Source organism: Rattus rattus, chromosome 12 (genome assembly GCF_011064425.1).
Source record: "Rattus rattus isolate New Zealand chromosome 12, Rrattus_CSIRO_v1, whole genome shotgun sequence".
NCBI classification, from domain to species: domain Eukaryota; kingdom Metazoa; phylum Chordata; class Mammalia; order Rodentia; family Muridae; genus Rattus; species Rattus rattus.
Genome location: NC_046165.1, coordinates 7,057,127 through 7,075,770, shown reverse-complemented (window position 1 = coordinate 7,075,770; position 18,644 = coordinate 7,057,127). Strand labels below are relative to the sequence as shown.

Sequence of the window (18,644 nt, the reverse complement as noted above, 5' to 3'; positions counted from 1 at the left end):
TTGTCCCCACCTTATTCTTTTACTGTCCAATCATGGCCTTGATCTAACTTGTGCCAGCCCTCACCTACAGGGGGACCCATCTTCACTGTGGCTGGGACCATTAAATAGAGCTGCATAAAATAGAGCTAGCATGCGGAGACCCATGGAGATCCATGCCTCTTCTTACTTTGGATTTAATGTGGCCCAGCTCCCTCTAGTTCTTGCCCCTGTGGTTCCATTATGACTGGAATAGTGAGGCAAATAAACCCTCTCTCTGGTTATGCTCTTGTCAGAGAATTTTACCACAGCAGCAAGAGAAGAAACAATGGGAGTATACAGCATGAAGACCTGAAGTCAGGTCCCTGTGCCACACTCGGATCCCAGGTGCCGTCACCTGGATGCAACCCAGAGCTCAGGGGCAGAGACAGGTAGATCCCTAGAGCAAAGTGGCCAGCCACTCCAGCCAAATTAATGAGATCCAGGTTCCATGACAGACACCCTTCTCTCTAAAAAGAAAATGTGAGAGACTGAGGAAGATGCCTCTGGGATCAGCTGCTGCCAGCCACAACACCCGTGTGAACGTGTCCATAGCACATCCCCGCCCCCTGCCCAACACACACCCCCAAAAGAAAAAATAATGCCAGTGCATGCTATTTCCACCCACTAAGCCGAAGTTTAATTGTTGGATAATACTCCCACTTCTTTTATATTCTTTACATATAAAAATGGGACTCATGCTTATTCCTTTACAACTATAAGAGTCAGGGCACATGTCAGGTGGGATTGTATAGTAAAAGCCACTATTTCATCTATGCAAAGACTATTTGCACCAGAATGCACACAGTTAAAACAGGATGAGTTCGACATGGTCAAAAGTTGGGCTCATCTTCACCACGATGTTACTAGAAGCTAAGTATTGCGCTGGAATCCTGTAAGCTGCACTCATTAACTGATACAGGACTAGGGGCCAAGGTGGCAGTCATAGTCATAGCTGTGACAATGAAGGGCCGTGGTCATGTTTGTTCTGGGGCAGGCAAGCAAACATTAGCATGCGTAGACTCTGAAACCCATCCTTTCAAGAAACACACTCGGTCTGCAGAGTGCTTACCTAGCATTCCCAAAGCCCTGGCTCCGTCCCCAACATCACATAGACCAGAGGAGCTTGTCCGGCAATTCTAGTGTTTGGAATGTGGAAGCAGTAGGCTCCAAGGTATAGCTTGAGCTGTAGCATGAGTTTGAGGCCAGGATGAGCTAGGTGAGACCCCGTCTTTAAAAAACTATCTGCCTTGAGACCAAGAGTGATCCAGAACTTTCCAAGTGCTGTAGAGAGCAGATCAATGCCATTTAAGTAGGTATCATTGAAGACATAGGTAATATTGGTCACTTAGCTTTTTCTTTTCTTATATGAGACACATAAATACCTTGAAGGTTAAGAAATCATTGGCTGATAGAAGGAGAGGTACAAAACCCCGCAACCTCAATACTTTCAGCCCTAACCTGTAAGAGAGACTCCCACATAACTGTTTCTGGCAGATTCTAAGCCGCGAATTAAATTCATACTAAATTCATACTGTGTGATTCCAGGATGTCACCGAGAGCAGAACTCGCCCTCCTGTTCCCTATTCTTGTAATTAAAAATAAAAAATAAAAACAAACACAAACACAAACAACAGAACAGATCCAGGTGGAAACTCAAGAAAAAATTTATTGGAACTTGAGAGAAAGGTCAACAGAGCAGGGATGCTGGAACTCTCGGCAGCCGATTTGAGGAGAAGATGGGTAAGAGGAAGACAGAAGGCCAGGGTGTGTGCATGTGCACATGTGCATCTGTCCATCTGTCCATCTGTCTGTCTGTCTCCTGGGAGAGGAGGCCTGAGAGAGAGCTCACAGAATTCAGGGCCAGCAGGCTCAGGACTTAGATCCATGTCATAAAAACAGATATAAAGAGGGAAAAGAAATGTCACCTTTCTGGGCTGGCAAGATGCTCACCAGATTTGCTGCCAAGATGGGCCATCTAATTCCTGTTCGTGGGAAACAGCACAATGCAGAGGGAAAGAAATGGCTCTCAGGGGCTGTCCTGCATGCACGTGCCCCCCGATAAATAATAAATGAATGAATGAATGAATGAATGAATGAATGAATGAATGAATGAATAACTGTAAGTAAATTTCTTTTTTCAAAAGCTGGGCCGTGGTGGCACATGCTTCTAATCCCAGCAGAGGCAGGTGAATGTCTTGAGTTCAAGGCCAGCCTGGTCTACAGAGTGAGTTCCAGGACAGTCAGGGATATACAGAGAAACCCTGTCTCAAAAATAACAAAAACATTTTTTTCAAAACAAAAAGAAAAGCTACACTTTCTGAGTTAGAAGTATATTTAAAGTATACATGACAAGACATCATTTTCATAACAAGGTTATAGATAGAAAATATTCATTCACAGAAGTTTATTTACAGACAGAACAAAGATTAGACAATTACAGCAGTATTTTAAAAAAGAAAGTTTACACTTAATGTCCCATTCAGTATTTTAAGTCACTTATCCCTGTGACTAATAAAATTAAGCTTGGTGACTTTATGAATGCTATAATATCCCCATTTCTCTGGTGTTAATGTTTTAACTCCTCTTGGTCACATGTGGAAATGAACAGATTATAGCAGAGTTCTGATCAATGCTTTTCTCCCATCCAGTATGGAAGCTCTAGAGACCGAAGGGCAAACAGAACCTCATTCAGGCTGCTTAACCAAATTCCGTGGGCTGCTGTGTAGGCTGTGCCAAAAGAATTACAATATAACCTTTCATATTGTGTTCTTAGTGGTGCAAAAAAGCCATTGTAAACACCAGAGGATTACACAGACGGACAAATTGTGTGAGGAAGTAGCTGGCGTCCAGCATGTTTCTTGTTAGGAAGACTCATCACCCCCGTCCCCCCGCCCCCTCGTCCTAGAGGTGTGGCATTCATAATGATCACAGGTAAAAACGTCGACGTCCCCTTTGTTCTCCTGCTCTTCATACTCACAGACCCTAAATTCAAACAGAAACAGCCATTGCTCGGAACCACAGAGGGGCGCGTCCCTTTTTTACTGCGTCATCAGCATTCAGCCCTTTGCTGTTTCCTTCTTCCGGTTACTGTTCAGTCATCCAGAGTCAGCTGGTTCTGCACCAAGGGGCCGCTCATCCGCCTAGGGACCTCTGATGGCGTCCTTGTTTTAAACAGTCTCTTGTTTGATGTTATGTTTGCTAAGCTATCTGGCTGGCTCAGGAGCTTCCCAGGATTCGGGACTTGGACTCCCATTTTGCCATAGGTACTTCCATAGTTAGGGTCACTGTGGCTGTGATGAAAGCTGTGTCTTAGTTAGGGTTCTACTGCTGTGAACAGGCACCATGACCAAGGCAACTCTTGCAAGGACAACATTTATTGGGGACTGGCTCACAGGTTCAGAGGTTCAGTCCATCATCAAGGTGGGAACATGGCAGCATCCAGGCAGGCACGGTGCAGGAGGAGCTGAGAGTTCTATATCTTCATCGGAAGGCCACTAGACTGGCTTCCAGGCGGTTAGGACGAGGGTCTTAAAGCCCATGCCACAGTGACATACCTACTCCAATAAGGCCATACCTCCTAATGGTGCCAGGCCCTGGGCCAAGTGTATACAAACCTTCACAGTAGTGAAGGGTGGATTTAGCTTATGCTTCTCCATCATGGTTCATCACTGAAGGAAGTCAGGTCAGGAACTCAACAGGGCAGAAATCTGGAGGCAGGAGCTGATGCAGAGGCCATGGAGGGGTGCTGCTTACTGGTTTGCGTTCCTGGCTTGTTCAGCCTGCTTTCTATAGAAACAGGACTGCCTGCCCAGGGAGGCACTACCCAAAATGGACTGGGTCCTCCACCATCAATCACTAAAGTAAGAAAATGCCCTTACATGCTTGCCTACAGCTGGTTCATACGAAGGCATTTTCTCAGTTGAACTTGTCCTCGCTGATGACTTTAACTTGTGTGGAGTTGACATAAACTAACCAGGACAGAGTCAGTGAGATCTCAGGCTATATCTGACTTTACATAGGTTGTGGGGATCCAAACTCAGATCCCCCCACTTGTGCCACAGACTTTACTCACTAAGCCGTTGCTTAAGCCCCTGTTTATAAACATTTTACCAGCAGGATTATATTTGGGAGAAGTCGGGCAGCTTTCAACTTTCAAATGTTATTTGAATCTTGCTTATAGTGATTCTGATTTTTTTCCCCAGAACTCTACTTAGACAAGTTTTCAAATTCATGCATTTTGAAAGAATGGACATATATAAATGTTGATTCAATTGATATGATATTCATATATATATATATATTATGACTTAATATACATTAAGAAGTTGTCTGTGGATTCTAGTTTCCTCATCTGAAAACACAAAATTAAATAATCTTGAGAGTACTTTTTAAATCTTGCATTCTAGAGCAATAAAATTTACATCTAATTATCTTTTAAATGTCTCCAAATTAAAGTGTGGCAGTGCAAAGTCAAGTGTATGGAAGTTGGAAAGAAAAGGCTGCATCTGAATTATTTTCCACCAGGAGCTGTGTGTTGGTCCTCTATGGGAGATGAACTAGAACAGTTCCAGGGTCATGGCCAATTGTGGTTCCTGCCCTTAGGAACCCCCAGGGCTATATGCCCTGGGGCAGGATCCAAGCCGCTTAGATAAAGGACATCTTTAAAATATATAGCCGAAAACATCATTGAACAGAAGGCCCTCACCTGTTTCTTACCACACACACACACTCATCCCCACACCACACAATCACATATACTCACACACACTCACCCCCACACTTAAACAAACACACACACACACACACACACACACACCACACACAGTCACACACACACACACCTCACCCCCACCCCCACACTTACACACACACACACACACACCACACACACACATACACACACTACATACACACTACACACACACATACACACCACACATACACACATACACACACACACACACCACACACACTCACACACACTCACCCCACACTTACACACACACACACTCACACACACACACACACCACCACACACACACTCACACACACACCACACACACACACACCACACACACACCCCTACACACACACACATACACACACACAGTCACATACACACTCACATTCACACACCCACACACACCTCCATACACACAAGCTCTCCATGACCCCACTGTGTTTCCTATACCCCAACTTTTTACCTCTTCCCTTTAAAGAGAGCCATTTCCTCCCCATGCTCCATTTCTCTGTGCTACTCAAAAAGGGACCACCTAGTCTCTCTCTTGAAGGAGTTTTAGTCAAGGTTAATTGGGACCCGTATGTTGTCCCCTTTTGTCACAGCTGTGTGTCCTTCTCCACATGGCTGGCCACATCAATGGCCCCACATGGTCCGCCTTAGACCATCTTCCTCACATGGTCACAGATTCTTACCCTGGACTTTCTCCTGCCCAGATACTCTGGCCTCTCAGTGTTTTCTGCCCATCCCTCTTGTCTTCTTGGCTGTGAGGAAGGAGATGGACCTGGGCCTTTTCTACTTCGCCCAGCCCTGGAGAATCTGGTTTGTGCTGTGGATTTATTCAGACCCCAGGCTACCCCAAATGTGCCTTGCCCACCTGAGCTCTATTTCCAGTTATGCATGGAGGCTCACCCCACTTCCTGGCATTTCCTCTCATGTTTTCTGGGGTCTGATGTTCTGTGATTCTGAGGCTAAGCTCCTGGTGGCACTCAGACCTGCTCCTCCAGGGGCTTCCTCCTCTTAACCAATAGTGCCATCTCTCCCGAGGCTGACACCATACAGCCCTCCTCCACACATCTCAGCCAGCCACTTGGCAAATCCTGTCATCTCTACCCTCAAAAGACATCAAAATTCAAGATTAGACCCTTTGTTCCCACCCCACTACCCCCATTGGTCCCTCTGCCTCCCTTCTTGGCAACTTTAGGGTTGTTCCAAAACATACTGGACATCTCATCTCAAAGGTAATCAAAGTTTCCCTGCCATGCCCTGAGTGAGAGCTAACGGTGTGCTCAGTGTTATTGGGCTGTGTACTAGGCTGCATATACACATGCCCATACACAGACATGGGCATATAGACAGACAGATAGACAAACACCACAAGAACAACGCAGACATGGACACATATACATACAGATGAATGCACATACATGATGCGTTCATATCACACGCAAACACAGGCATGTAGTCAGACCACAGATATGCAGAGGCACAGACTAGCTGCCCATACCTCATTCTTGTCTCTTCTCTGTCCCCGTCTTCCACCCCACCATTCAGTCTCTGTTCTCCTTATTGTAGATGTTCCAGTGGCAACTCCAGTATTATTCAGGCAAGTGCAGTAAGTGCCCCTCTCCAGAATGTTCCTCCCCAAGAGTCTACAGACTCTTTGTCTTTAGTTCTTTCAGTCTTTACCCAAAGTAATCAGGGATGGCTTCCATGGCCACTTGAGATTTTAAAGTCACCACCCTCCTTCTCTAAACACATAGTTCATAGTTCTGTTCCCAACAGCGCTCGCTCTGTCTCTGTCTCTGTCTCTGTCTCTGTCTCTGTCTCTGTCTCTCTCTGTCTCTGTCTCTGTCTGTCTGTTTCTCTCTCTCTTTCTGTGTGTGTGTGTGTGTGTGTGTGTGTGTGTGTGTGTGTGTGTGATATGACCTAATAGTCTGATTTAGTTTTTAACCTGACCTTCATTTCCCCAATGGGATGTGAGGTACACACTGACAGGGTTTGTCTGGTTCCCCCCCACCCTAGTGTGGAAGGGTGCTGGAGTTGTAGGCACACGATAAACACATGCTGGTTTTGCAGTGGATGATTAATGCTATTTTCCAAAGTGAGGACGAAGTGAAGTGAACTTCAGGTTGTTGGAATATTGTCCTCATAAAGAATAGTCCCAACCTCATTAGTCTCCAGAAGTCACCACCAGACTACATATCTCATGCCACCGTCCTCCCCTGCTCAGCTGGCCTTCCCTGGGCCCAGAGCAGCTCAGCAGTTTCTGACTGCCTCATCTTCTCAATTAACTGTTTCTGTAAAGTGTCTAGCACGTTTAGGGCAGCTGCAGTTGACTGAAAGGCGATAATAGATCAGGCACTAGCAAAAACAAATAGGCAAGAAAAAAGGCACTTAACATCTAATACGACCTTTCCTCTTTGATTTTAATGTGCCTTGGTCAGCTGGTATAAATAAGTCAAAAATTCAGCCATGCTGCAGCACTGCACACCTTTAGTCTAAGCACGTGGGAGGCAGAGGCAAGTGGATCTCCAAGTTCTAGGCCCACCTGGTCTACAGGGCAACCAGAGCTACAGAGAGAAATCCTGTCACAAAAAACAAACCAAACCAACAATCACCAGAAAGCAACGTAAGACGGAGAACTTTTATCACAGTGAACAAGACCTTCTACAGAGTAGTGCCTTCAGGAGAGCAGTGGGGAGGGAGGTCTCACTGGCTAAGCAAACCTCTTCAGGTCGTCAGCTGTGTTAGCTGACAGGGTGGCCACAATTCAGAGCAGGAAGGCACAGGTGCTACAGAGTAGCAGAAAAAAACCTAGTGTGTGTGTGTGTGTGTGTGTGTGTGTGTGTGTGTGTACACTCATGAAAATGCTCCCACTCTGACCTATGACATAGTGGAGAAGCATCACTTCCAATGAAGCACACTAGTGAACTTCAATTCACCTGTTGCAAAATGAACTCAACGTGCTGAAATTAAGGACGGACCCTGGGCACCTGTTCAAATACTTCTACTTATGAAAACAATTTTCCTGAAAAAATAAACCTAAGTCGGGTTAGCTGGAATTGATTTAAGGCAGGTCTCTGTGTTTGTTGTTCTTACACTTAGTAGGCACAGAATGAGTTATTGCACGAGTTACAGGGAGCTGTCTTGGAGGCAATTTCTTAATAGTGTAGACTGTAGAAGGGAGCTGGCCATGTATCCGGGGACTGCTGTCCAGGAGTAATCTCTCTGTTTCTGTCAGTGTCTCTGTGTCTCTGTCACACACACACACACACACACACACACACCCTGAAAAGAATTATCTATAATACAGAAAACCCAGAGCTGTGAAGAATTTTCAATTCTTCCTATCAATCTAAATGATCTCCACTCTCATTTGAACTTAGTTTTTCTCTCCCCTTCTTCTAACTTCCTTTGGCCCCTCCCATATGCTTCCTGGTCTCTTTCTTCTCTAGTTCTTGGCACCAACCTCTTCTTTGTTGGCAGTTCAACCCTTTTTGCCTTTTTAGCTTAAAATTTGCAAAATAATTCATCCATATCCATTTACTGTTAGTCTATAGCTAATCGACACACTATTTTCTTTTTCTATTTTTTGAGGCTGGGTCTGTAGGCAGACTTGGCCATCGTGCCAGGACTTTTGTGATGCTGGAGACTGACTACAGGGACTCCTGCATGCTGGGCAAACCCTCTGTCCACTGAGCCTCATTCCCAGCTCTGAGCAACACCATCCTTAGAAAATGTAGTCACACACTTTCAGAGAGAAGACCTACAAGCAAACCAAACAGCATCCAAAGAGATCAGGCGCATTCAGAGTGCTGGGGCCAGAGATCAGGCGCATTCAGAGTGGAGGAGCACTAGATGTGCATCCCGACGTTTGTATCTATCCCGCCCCAGGCCTGTGGATACATTGTGTCTAATCTTCACAAGAGCTCGATAGCCGAGCAAGGTACAGCTAGAGCAGAATTTCCACTTATGTCCATAGGCTGTTGTCGGTCCACATCACCTGCCTTTATAAGTTCATCTCACCACCATGTGTTACCATGTTTCTAATAGTAAGGACAAAAAGAAGGTAAGACTAGATATATAGGTTTTCTTTTTAAGATTCTTCCCCACACACACCCCCCCCATCCATAACCACAGCTTCCTTTAAATATATGGAGATGGATTGGAGTGCCCCTAGGGCGGGGATGTGTAGGGGTAAGGCTAGAATGATTGTGGGAATGGAGGTGGGGCTAGATAGTGATATGATGAAGGGTGGGGGTGGGGCTAAAGAGTGGTGTTGTGAGGGTTGGGGTGAGGGGCAGGGGTGTGTAGAGAGTGACAAGTGAGAGTGGGGGTGAGGCTAGAGTGAGGGTGTGGTAAAGGTGGGGCTAGAGAGTGATATTAAGGGGTGAGGGTGGGGCTCGAGTGTTGTGAGGGGTTGGGGAGTGACATGTGAGGGTGGGGGATGGGTCTAGAGTGAGGGGTGAGGGGGGGGTGGGGCTAGAGAGTGCTGTAAGAGTATCAAAGGAAGCTCCTGGTCCTTTTCTTGTTGATGTTATCCACGGATAATTGAATCAAAACCTGGGATCCTTTTAGTGTTGGAAGTGGTGGTGGTGGTGGTGGTGGTGGTGGTGCTGGTTGGGTGATCCTAGAAACTCCTTTATTTCACAAATAAAGAGGTTGTAAACCAGAAAAATGACTAGTTCAGAAGAATAGACACTTACTTGCTGGCCCTACCTGGGGGGAGTGAATTGAGTTAGAACATTTTATGCTTACTGACTAACAGAAGGAAGTCACCCTGTTCACCTACAAATTTGGGAGTTTCCACCTCAGAGTGAGAGGCACTTCAAACCGGAAGGGCATTCAGGTCTGAGTTGCTGAATCCAAATGTTCCCAAGGTGTCTCATGAATGGGAGAGTTTCAAGCAGACACCTGGAAAGCAAATCTAAAGATACAGCATGGACTGTAACAGGCCCGGGAGGGATTCTGATGAGTGGGTCCAGCCTCAGAGGCAAAAAAAAAAAAAAAGACAAAACCATTGGTGTGCTTACAACTTGCAACAGAGAGAATGGGAGTGCAGATGTGTGTGTCCCTGCATGTACAGTGATGTACACATGACTACATATGTGTGTATAGTGGTGCATGGATAAAAGTGTTTATTCCCTGAGTTCTCTTGTCGCTGTAGCTCTCACACTAAATAGACTCCAAGCATCACAGAGCTTACAGAGAACACCAAGAGTGACGAGCGTTAGGGAGAAGGTCACAGATAGGCTACTTTAATAATAGTTGTGGCATTAGTGCCTTTGGTAACAGGTCTTTGTCACAGTACTTGGTTGCTAAATGGTTTTTTATTTAACACTTTTAAGTAGAGCTTCTGTTTCTTCCCGGCTGATTCACAGCTTGCTGCCTCCCTGATCTAGGAAGGAGCTAATGTACACTGAAACCAAACTTGGTTAGAAAAGCCTTGAGCTGTAGTGAAAGGCACACCTGTGTTCTTTGGCAGGCGAACTGAGTCTCCAGTAAAGAATTGCTGCAAATCTCCCGTTCAGTTCGCCAAACAGGTTTTCCCTCCCATTGAACAACCGGGGTTTGGAGGGGTGGGGGATCCTTTATTTTTCCTTAATGGCCACAATAATACCACACAATCACTTTTAATGCCAAAGCCTGGATAGTGGGAGGGATGTTGCAATTCTGGAGCTAAAGTATCTTCAAGCAGAATTTGTAACTTAGTAATTTGCAATTAGTGCTTCTTGGAGTAGAAAAAGATACTTTGTAGTGAGCAAGTTATGATTAAGATGTTACACTGAATTAATTAGAAAAGGCTATTTTCTTGATAAATTCGTTTTTACACTTAGGAATAGGGTGGTTTGGCTAGTGAAATGAAGGCGTCAGAGAGCTGACTCCTAGTGAAAAGACGAAGGTTGTTCGGAACTGCATCGTAGAGAAACACAAGGCATTATGTTTAAATATCCTGTGTGGTCCGTTTTCACTTTCTGCCCATTTTTATGTTAGAATACTGTGATGCCATGAGCAACATTTTGACTACATTGTTTTGAAAGTTTAAGTTATAAAACTTCTAAACTGAATGCTTGATTCATTATATACTGGTCTTTAGCCATTAAAGAAAGTATTTTTCCATTCTTGTGGGCCCAAAAAAATGTAACTTTTTCCAGTGCATATGTAATGTAGTCTAGGGAGCTTAACATTGTCCAATCTCATAGCAAGGGCAAAGAATAAAAGAGGAAAACCCATCAGTCAAGTCCACAGGCGTGACGACCCTGGCTCAGGAACTAACAGCACTGTCATCCTGACATGATTTACGGATTATTTGTGGCACTACCCACTTGTTTTAAGTTAAAACTATGTTGCAATCTCTACAGTAATAGACTATTTCTATTTTTAAGTTTTCAACAAAGAGATTAATCTTCTCTCTCTCCCTAATACACACCATCTGTTATGTTAAATTGTTTGTACACATATTCATGAGTCTCTGCCTCTTGGAGCTGGGATCCCTAGGGTGGCTTTACTGGGAGCTTGGAAAGTCAGGGTACCCTGGAGGTTTTGGCTTCATTAGTGGGTGATGAGGTAAGGCAGGGTCAGGGGTACATGGAGTTCTCCCTTGGATTTCAAAATATCCTGCTTCTGAAAGCTTTGTTAGCATAGCTCGTGGTTGATGGGTTGTTTCTCCCAAGTGCAATAGACAGAAGAAGTATATTACATTTTAAACATTCAGAGAGAAAACAAGAAACATTTTCCACAGTTATAACTTTAAAAATGTGCCTTTGGGGTCAAACAGTGGAATTTACAACTAATCACTTGGTAAGTATAAACCTACTAGAGGTCTACTGGCAACTCTAAACATATTTTTGTATCAAAATATTTTTGGGTCAATGTTTTTCTGTCAAGTAAAAACAAGAAATGGCTAACTAATCATCCAGACAGAACAAAAAGCCTGTGATGAAGGACAAAACATTTAATTTGGATAATACCAATTTCAACCAACTTCACAGAGAATATGCAGGCTGGAAATACAACATTAGATCAGGAATGGGTTCAGGAAGAAATTTAACATGCGACTATGACAAAGGGCAGGAACCCAGAGATGGCAGTGCTTCGTGGCAGATCATTAAAGAGTACAGAGGACACTTTGCAGTCACAACTCCAGGGGTGCTGATGTGAGTAAATAGGAGATGATAAGGAACAGGCTCCCCAAACTTTGCTCTTCAATTTGACCCACCAGGGAACCCAGAGTAACACACTGGGACAAGTAGAGCTCAGGGCCAGAATAGGAGGTAACTGTGTCTGCCGCCCACTGACCAAACCATGCTGACCCTCACGTTCCTTTCCACAGCCATGAGACCTGCACATGCATGCACATCACCTATCTGAGGTCGCACAGCAGAGAGAGAGAGAGAGAGACAGAGAGAGAGACAGAGAGAGACAGAGACAGAGAGACAGAGAGACAGAGAGACTGATGTGTTTCCTCAGATGATTGCAGTACCGGGTAGAAAGCAGGCAGGGATGGACTTAAAGTTCAATATTGAAACTAAAGGGGGCATTGAAACAAAACAGTAATTGATAACTGGTTAAACCCCGGGCCCTGGAGTGTGGGCCGTTTTCTCAGTATTATTCTATAAATAGACTGACAAGGACTGACTGGGCTCCTATGGTCCTTTCTAAACCCAAGTTTTAGTAATTCAACATCCAACTTTGCGTCTGCTTCATGGCCACCCAGTCATCTTAGGTCTTAGTGTGTTTCACTTGGTTACAATAAAGGCAACAAGCAGTTACATTCCTCACAGTGGGCCACAGGAGCTCCGTGTGGACATTGTGAAGCTGGGCTAGGAAACTGCTTCTCTGAAGCGGCCTGATTTATATGTTGTAGACCTTTGGTTACTTTTGGCAAGAAGCAGATCCTGAGAGGTCACACCAAGAACTGCACGAACTTTAAGTGGACAATAATAAACCCATAATGAAGCCAGTGTCTTTGTTCTCTCATTTATGCCCAGATTTGTAACCCCAGGAGCTGGAAGGACACCTTGATCTTGGTGTTTATCTTGAGACAGCAGAGAAAAGATGAATGAATGAGTTTATTCTTCAATTAGGTGGGAAATGTGGAGTGGTTTGTTTGTTTGTTTGTTTTAAGCTGGTGGGGGTTGGGGAGAGAGCTCAGTCAGGGCAGGAGGACCTGAACTCAGATCCTCAGAACCCCCATAAAAGCTGAGCATATCAGTGTGCATCTTAAATCCTAGCACTGGGGTGGAGTGGTACAGAAAGGTGACATTCAGAGCTTACTACACACACACACACACACACACACACACACACACTCACACTCACACACACACTCACATACCATAAAGTCGCACACACTCGCACATATTCTCACACACTTACACACTCACGCATACAGACATGCACACAAGTAGCACACATGTGCACACACTCACACACATGCACACACTCATGCGCATGCACAAATACACACGCATGCACCCATGCATGTGCACACACTCACAAAACTCTCATGCACATGAACACTCTCTCTCTCTCTCTCTCTCTCTCTCACACACACACACACACACACACACACACACACACACACACACACACACACATGCAAGGTAAAAACAGAAGTTGAGGAGGGCTGGGGAGATAGCACAACCAGTAAAGCTGCTGCAGTTGAAGCCTGAGGACCAGAGTTTAGATCCCCAGCCCCTCTGTAAAAGGCCGAATGGTGGTATAGAGCTGGGAAGGCAAAGAAAGGGGATCCTTGAGCCTCACTGGTCAGGGGCCTAGGTCAATCTGAAAGACCTGTCCCAGGGAAAGAGACTCTGTCTCACAAAACGAAGTAGATGACATCAGGGGTTGCTCTCTGGCCTCCATACTCCCTTGGTACACACACACACACACACACACACACACACACACACACACACATGCAAGGTAAAACAGAAGTTGAGGAGGGCTGGGAGATAGCACAACCAGTAAAGCTCTGCAGTTGAAGCCCTGAGGACCAGAGTTTAGATCCCCAGCCCCTCTGTAAAAGGCCGAATGGTGGTATAGAGCTGGGAAGGCAAAGAAAGGGATCCTTGAGCCTCACTGGTCAGGGGCCTGGGTCAATCTGAAAGACCTGTCCCAGGAAAGAGACTCTGTCTCACAAAACCAAGTAGATGACATCAGGGTTGCTCTCTGGCCTCCACACACACACACACACACACACACACACACACACACACACACACAGAGAGAGAGAGAGAGAGAGAGAGAGAGAGAGAGAATATTGAGCAAGATTCATAGACATCTCTCCCTTGCTTTGGGACCCTCACAGATCAGACTCCCCAAACTGAGAGTGTGTAGCTCTGGGGGGAAATGAGTCAAATGACAGCCCCCACCTCTAGTGCCTTACTCGGCAAAGACCCTCACGGGCCTCCCTGGAGCTTGTGCTGAACTCATCTGCTACCTCAGAATTAGGCCTGAGCTACTTGATTACTACTTTCCGCATACCACTAGGCAGAAAAGCCCTGAATTTTAATGGCAAGGCCAGTTTCAGTCCCAGGACACCCTCCTTCACTCGCCAAACAGGGTCACTCCAACAAGCGTGGCACACTGGCCTTTTGCGTTCAGCAAAGCGAGGCTGCATTACCATACCGTATCCTTTCAGGGCACACCAAAGTTGTTCTGCTTTTGCAAGGCACCCAGTGAGCCAAGCTATTTGTCGCGGGTAGGGCTGGGTCGGGGGTGGCTCGGTGGGAGGCGCAGCAGACTGTCCACATCTGGTTGTCCCTGAAAGCACCAATAAAGGAGCCGGTTTCCGCGGCTCCTCTGTGGGAGATTTGGGAACCTCCGGCTCAGGGGAGTGCTGGCCAGAGGGCTTTGTGACTGCAAAGGACGGACCAGCTGCCGGGGGCGGGGGGACCCAGTAGGTACCCCCAGATCTTGTCGCGCGACCTGAGTGCCCTGACCCGCAGTGGTGTGGGTGCGGGTCCGCCAGCGCCCTCAAGTGCCCAGTGGGCGGGACGGAGGCGGTGACCAGGGGCGGAGCCTCGGGGCTGGGCGCGCGGGGGTCCCCGGCGAGGGATCCGGAACCAGCGCGAACGCTGCTGCAGCCGGCAGCATGGCTAGCACGGCCTTGGAAATCATCGCCTTTGTCGTCTCCATCTCGGGCTGGGTGCTGGTGTCTTCCACACTACCCACCGACTACTGGAAGGTCTCCACCATCGATGGCACTGTCATCACCACCGCCACTTATTTTGCCAACCTGTGGAAGATGTGCGTTACCGATTCCACCGGTGTCGCCAACTGCAAGGACTTCCCCTCCATGCTGGCGCTGGATGGTCTGCATCCCTTCGGGACCCATCCCCATCCCTTCCCCTTGCTGGCTTCCTAGCGGGCGCTTCCTCTTATGGACCCGTTGTGGGACCCCCTGGGGGGGAGGCCAGGCCTTATAACTCTGCCCTGGGAGGGTCTGCGATGCCCGCTGTCTACAGATGGCTGTCCTGTGGGGCGTCTTCTGAGCTTGGGAACCCCTGGTGGTGAAGTGTAGGATCAATTTAGGTAATTGTGGAGCACAAGGCTATTCTATCATCTGTCAGGGACTGTAGGGCAGCTGAGACTGGCCACCCTACGACCAAAATCTGATTCTCACTAAAATGTCACCACTGAGATCCATGAATGCGCTCGCCCTGAGATCCCTTTAGCCGGTTCGTTGAGTCTTTGAGAAACCAGGCACAGAGGAGAGGGAAAAGAACCATATTGAAGTTTGTTGTTGTTTTCCTTAAAAATCCATCCTACAAACTTGAGGGCTTGAGCTTAATACTTCGTCTACGTTTCATGAAAATAAGTAACCCTTGCTCATACTGGTGTGTGTGTGTGTGTGTGTGTGTGTGTGTGTGTGTGTGTGAGAAGTGGCTCAGAGGGCAGGAACGCTGGCCAGCATGAATCAACAGAAAGAGCGACCACTCTTCCAGGCTTTGTGCAAGCATTCTGGGTCTTCCTCGCTTGGCATATATATATATATATATATATCTATATATATATATATATATATATATATATATATATATATATTATATATATATATATAGCTTGCACTACTTCTAAATTCGAGGTGTTTTCCTTTTCTTTATTATTCCTCTTGCAATTTTTATTTGCATAGCTGGGTAAATAGAAGACTTGATTCCCCTAAGACAGTGCTTGCCCCAAAGAGCAAACGGTTGCTCAATTCAGTGTTCGGTGGAAGCCGGTCTATGGGAATAGGTGCCTGCCTTTACAAGGGTGGCACCCTGGGCTGGCCCTGTAGTATGAAATGAGTAGGTGCAACACTGTTTACTGCATGCACTGCTGCTGAGTTTCCTGTGCTCAGCGGAGCGCACATTCAGGAGACAACAGACGAGCTCTTGTTTCTGCGGTTTACGTTCAGGAACACAGGATTCACACTGTGTTCTAGAACTGTTCTGTTTGCAATGCTATTGTAGCCTGAGAGCCTGCTAGATAAGTCTGCTTCCTTCTTCAGGAGAGTCGGGTTCAAGGAAGAAGAGAGAGAGAGAGAGAGAGGGAGAGAGAGAGAGAGAGAGAGAGAGAGAGAGAGAGTATTGAGCACTCTTCAAGCTTTGAGTACAGGACAGTGGCTTTGTGTGTCTGCTGAGAGGGTGGAGGTTCTGAGGTGTGGGCAGTCTGGCTCCTGAGGAGGACATGGGACACAGTCCTTTTCACCAAGACCTGGAGTTAGGCAGGCATGGAACAGAGTGAGCTATGCCACTCACATATGCATATATGCAAAGTGGGCAAGCACCCATGGCTGGAAAACATGTTTTAAAACCAGAGATGATATATTCCACATTGTTTTTAAATTAATAACATCTTTGTAGTTGGTACAGATAGAAAAACGTCTTAGCTGCTTTGTAGCTCTCAGTAATCTGGATGGAATGACCCACTCACGCCCTTTACCCCTGCACACTGGACACTTTGCAACTTTGTCCTGGCCTTACTGCCTTACTGAATTCCTTGTATTCACCTCTTCCTGCACAGGTATGTTTCTGTACACTGCTCTATCGCCAGGCCAAAAGGACATGCATTTTAATATCCAGTTCACACTGCCAAATTGCATTCTGCCAAGAGTGCAGGGACCGCCTTGCCGCTTTCTCTTTGCTGTGGCCATTCAGAAGTTTTGGCTGTGGGGTTACCATTACTGCGGTCTGCGTTCCCCTTACTCCCCGTGAGTCTGGCCCTTTAGACTTATCTGTTGACCATTTCTCTTTTTTCCTATTTATCTCTCATGCCGATAGTTGTGATGTTTCTTGGTGCAATCTGAGCCCGCTGCTTGTCTGTGTGATGTAATTCTTCCATTCTGAACTCTGAAAAAGATGACGTGATTACAGTTATTAGTCTTTCCCTCGCTGACTGCACCCTCTGTGGTACACTGGCAATTTTTTCAACTACAAAAGACAAGGGTTAGGCCACAGCCACTTTTTGATCCCCCTCCCCCACTACAAGTGGAACTTTCTAGAGTGACACCTCCCCAAACAAACCCCAACTCTGTCTTCTCTCTGCCTTGGATTTCCAGGGCAGGAATGTTGGGACCTGGGTCTGATATTTGAAGTGGAGGAAGAAAGCCACCTAATGGTCTCTAATGGCTACAGATCAGAACAATCCTGTGTCTCCCCTGAGTAAGCCAGGCATAGGAGGAATCACTGTTGTCCCCCAATTTCCCTTTGGGAAACATGAGGTGTGGCAAAGCTAACATCTGGACTGAGGGCTATGTCATGTTAGCAGGCATTCACATCTGCATAGAATTCGATCTTAGTCTTGTAGGAGGGATCCTGGGGCAGTTTCTTACCTGGAGATGTCCCTGCTTTTCAGATGAGAAGCAGAGATGCTGAGAGATCTTTAGGTGATCAAGGACACAGCGTCTACAGATGGGCAGTGTGAGAGCTGACAGTCCGTGTCCTGCCTTGCACATCCACTATTCTTTGCACAAATACACCAGGCTACTAATATAACAAAAGTGTGCGTTCTTCCCAGTTAAACACAGCAGCTTACTATGCTGCTGCTTGGTGAGTGGAAGTAAAGGACATACCGTTAAGAAGACATCTAACTTTCAAGGGTTACCTTGAAGGCTTCTGCAACGGAATTAGCTTAGTCCAAGTTACTGTTTGAAAATTTCAGAGCTAGTGGTAGAGCGCTTGCCTAGGAAGCGCAAGGTCCTGGGTTCGGTCCCCAGCCCCGAAAAAAAAAAAAAAAAGGAAAAAAAAAAAACAAAAAAAAAAAAGAAAATTTCAGAGCTGAAGGAACTGGTGGTTTCTGTTTACCGCTAGCCCATATTCTTTTCCATCATTGTACTTCTTTTGCCTGGCTGTTTTTTTCTTTATCCGTGTGCCATCCATTTTTGCTAACGGGGGTATTTGCCATTTCTTGCAGGAGAACTAACGATAAATTATACCTTGGGAACTTCTAAGTGAACATGTTCATGCCTCAGCACTTTAATGTGTTAATTAGCTATTAACGGTGTCGGTAAATTAGACCTGTCAGAAATAATGGCCTCCTTGACTGGGCTTTTGCTCCCACTTCTCTTGATGGTGTAACTTCTAAGTTTGCCCTCCGGACCTGTTAAAAAGCTAGGGTAGGCACAGGTCTGCCTTGCAAAAGATAAACTCTGAAAGTCATCTGGAATTCATGAAAGGTCTGAGATTCTGTATGTTCTAAAGACCAGAGTTTACAAACCTCAGGCTAATTAACACCACAACCCATTCCTCTCAAGGCTGGCAGGGTAGTTTATCCCTAGTCTTGGTTCCCCATTATAGAAAAATCAGGCCAACCATTGTCCTTAGTGCGTGCAGAAGCTAGCAAATTATCCTGAGTGCTCTGGAGCCAGGGTAGCGAATGCTACCCCTGCACACACATT

General features: G+C 46.1%; 1 protein-coding gene across 4 annotated transcripts in view; it reads left to right on the top strand.

Annotated features, from left to right (window-relative positions):
• The window catches only part of Cldn10 (claudin 10), an 89,931-nt gene that overhangs the window by 54,845 nt on the left and 16,442 nt on the right, over positions 1-18,644 (top strand). Inside the window, exon 2 of one of the 4 annotated variants that reach the window (XM_032918022.1) lies at positions 14,851-15,078. The exons of the other annotated variants lie outside the window; for them this stretch is intronic. Within the exon in view, the coding sequence (XP_032773913.1) occupies positions 14,851-15,078 (228 nt within the window). The remainder of the gene's footprint in view (positions 1-14,850; positions 15,079-18,644) is intronic. 4 annotated transcript variants of the gene reach the window in all.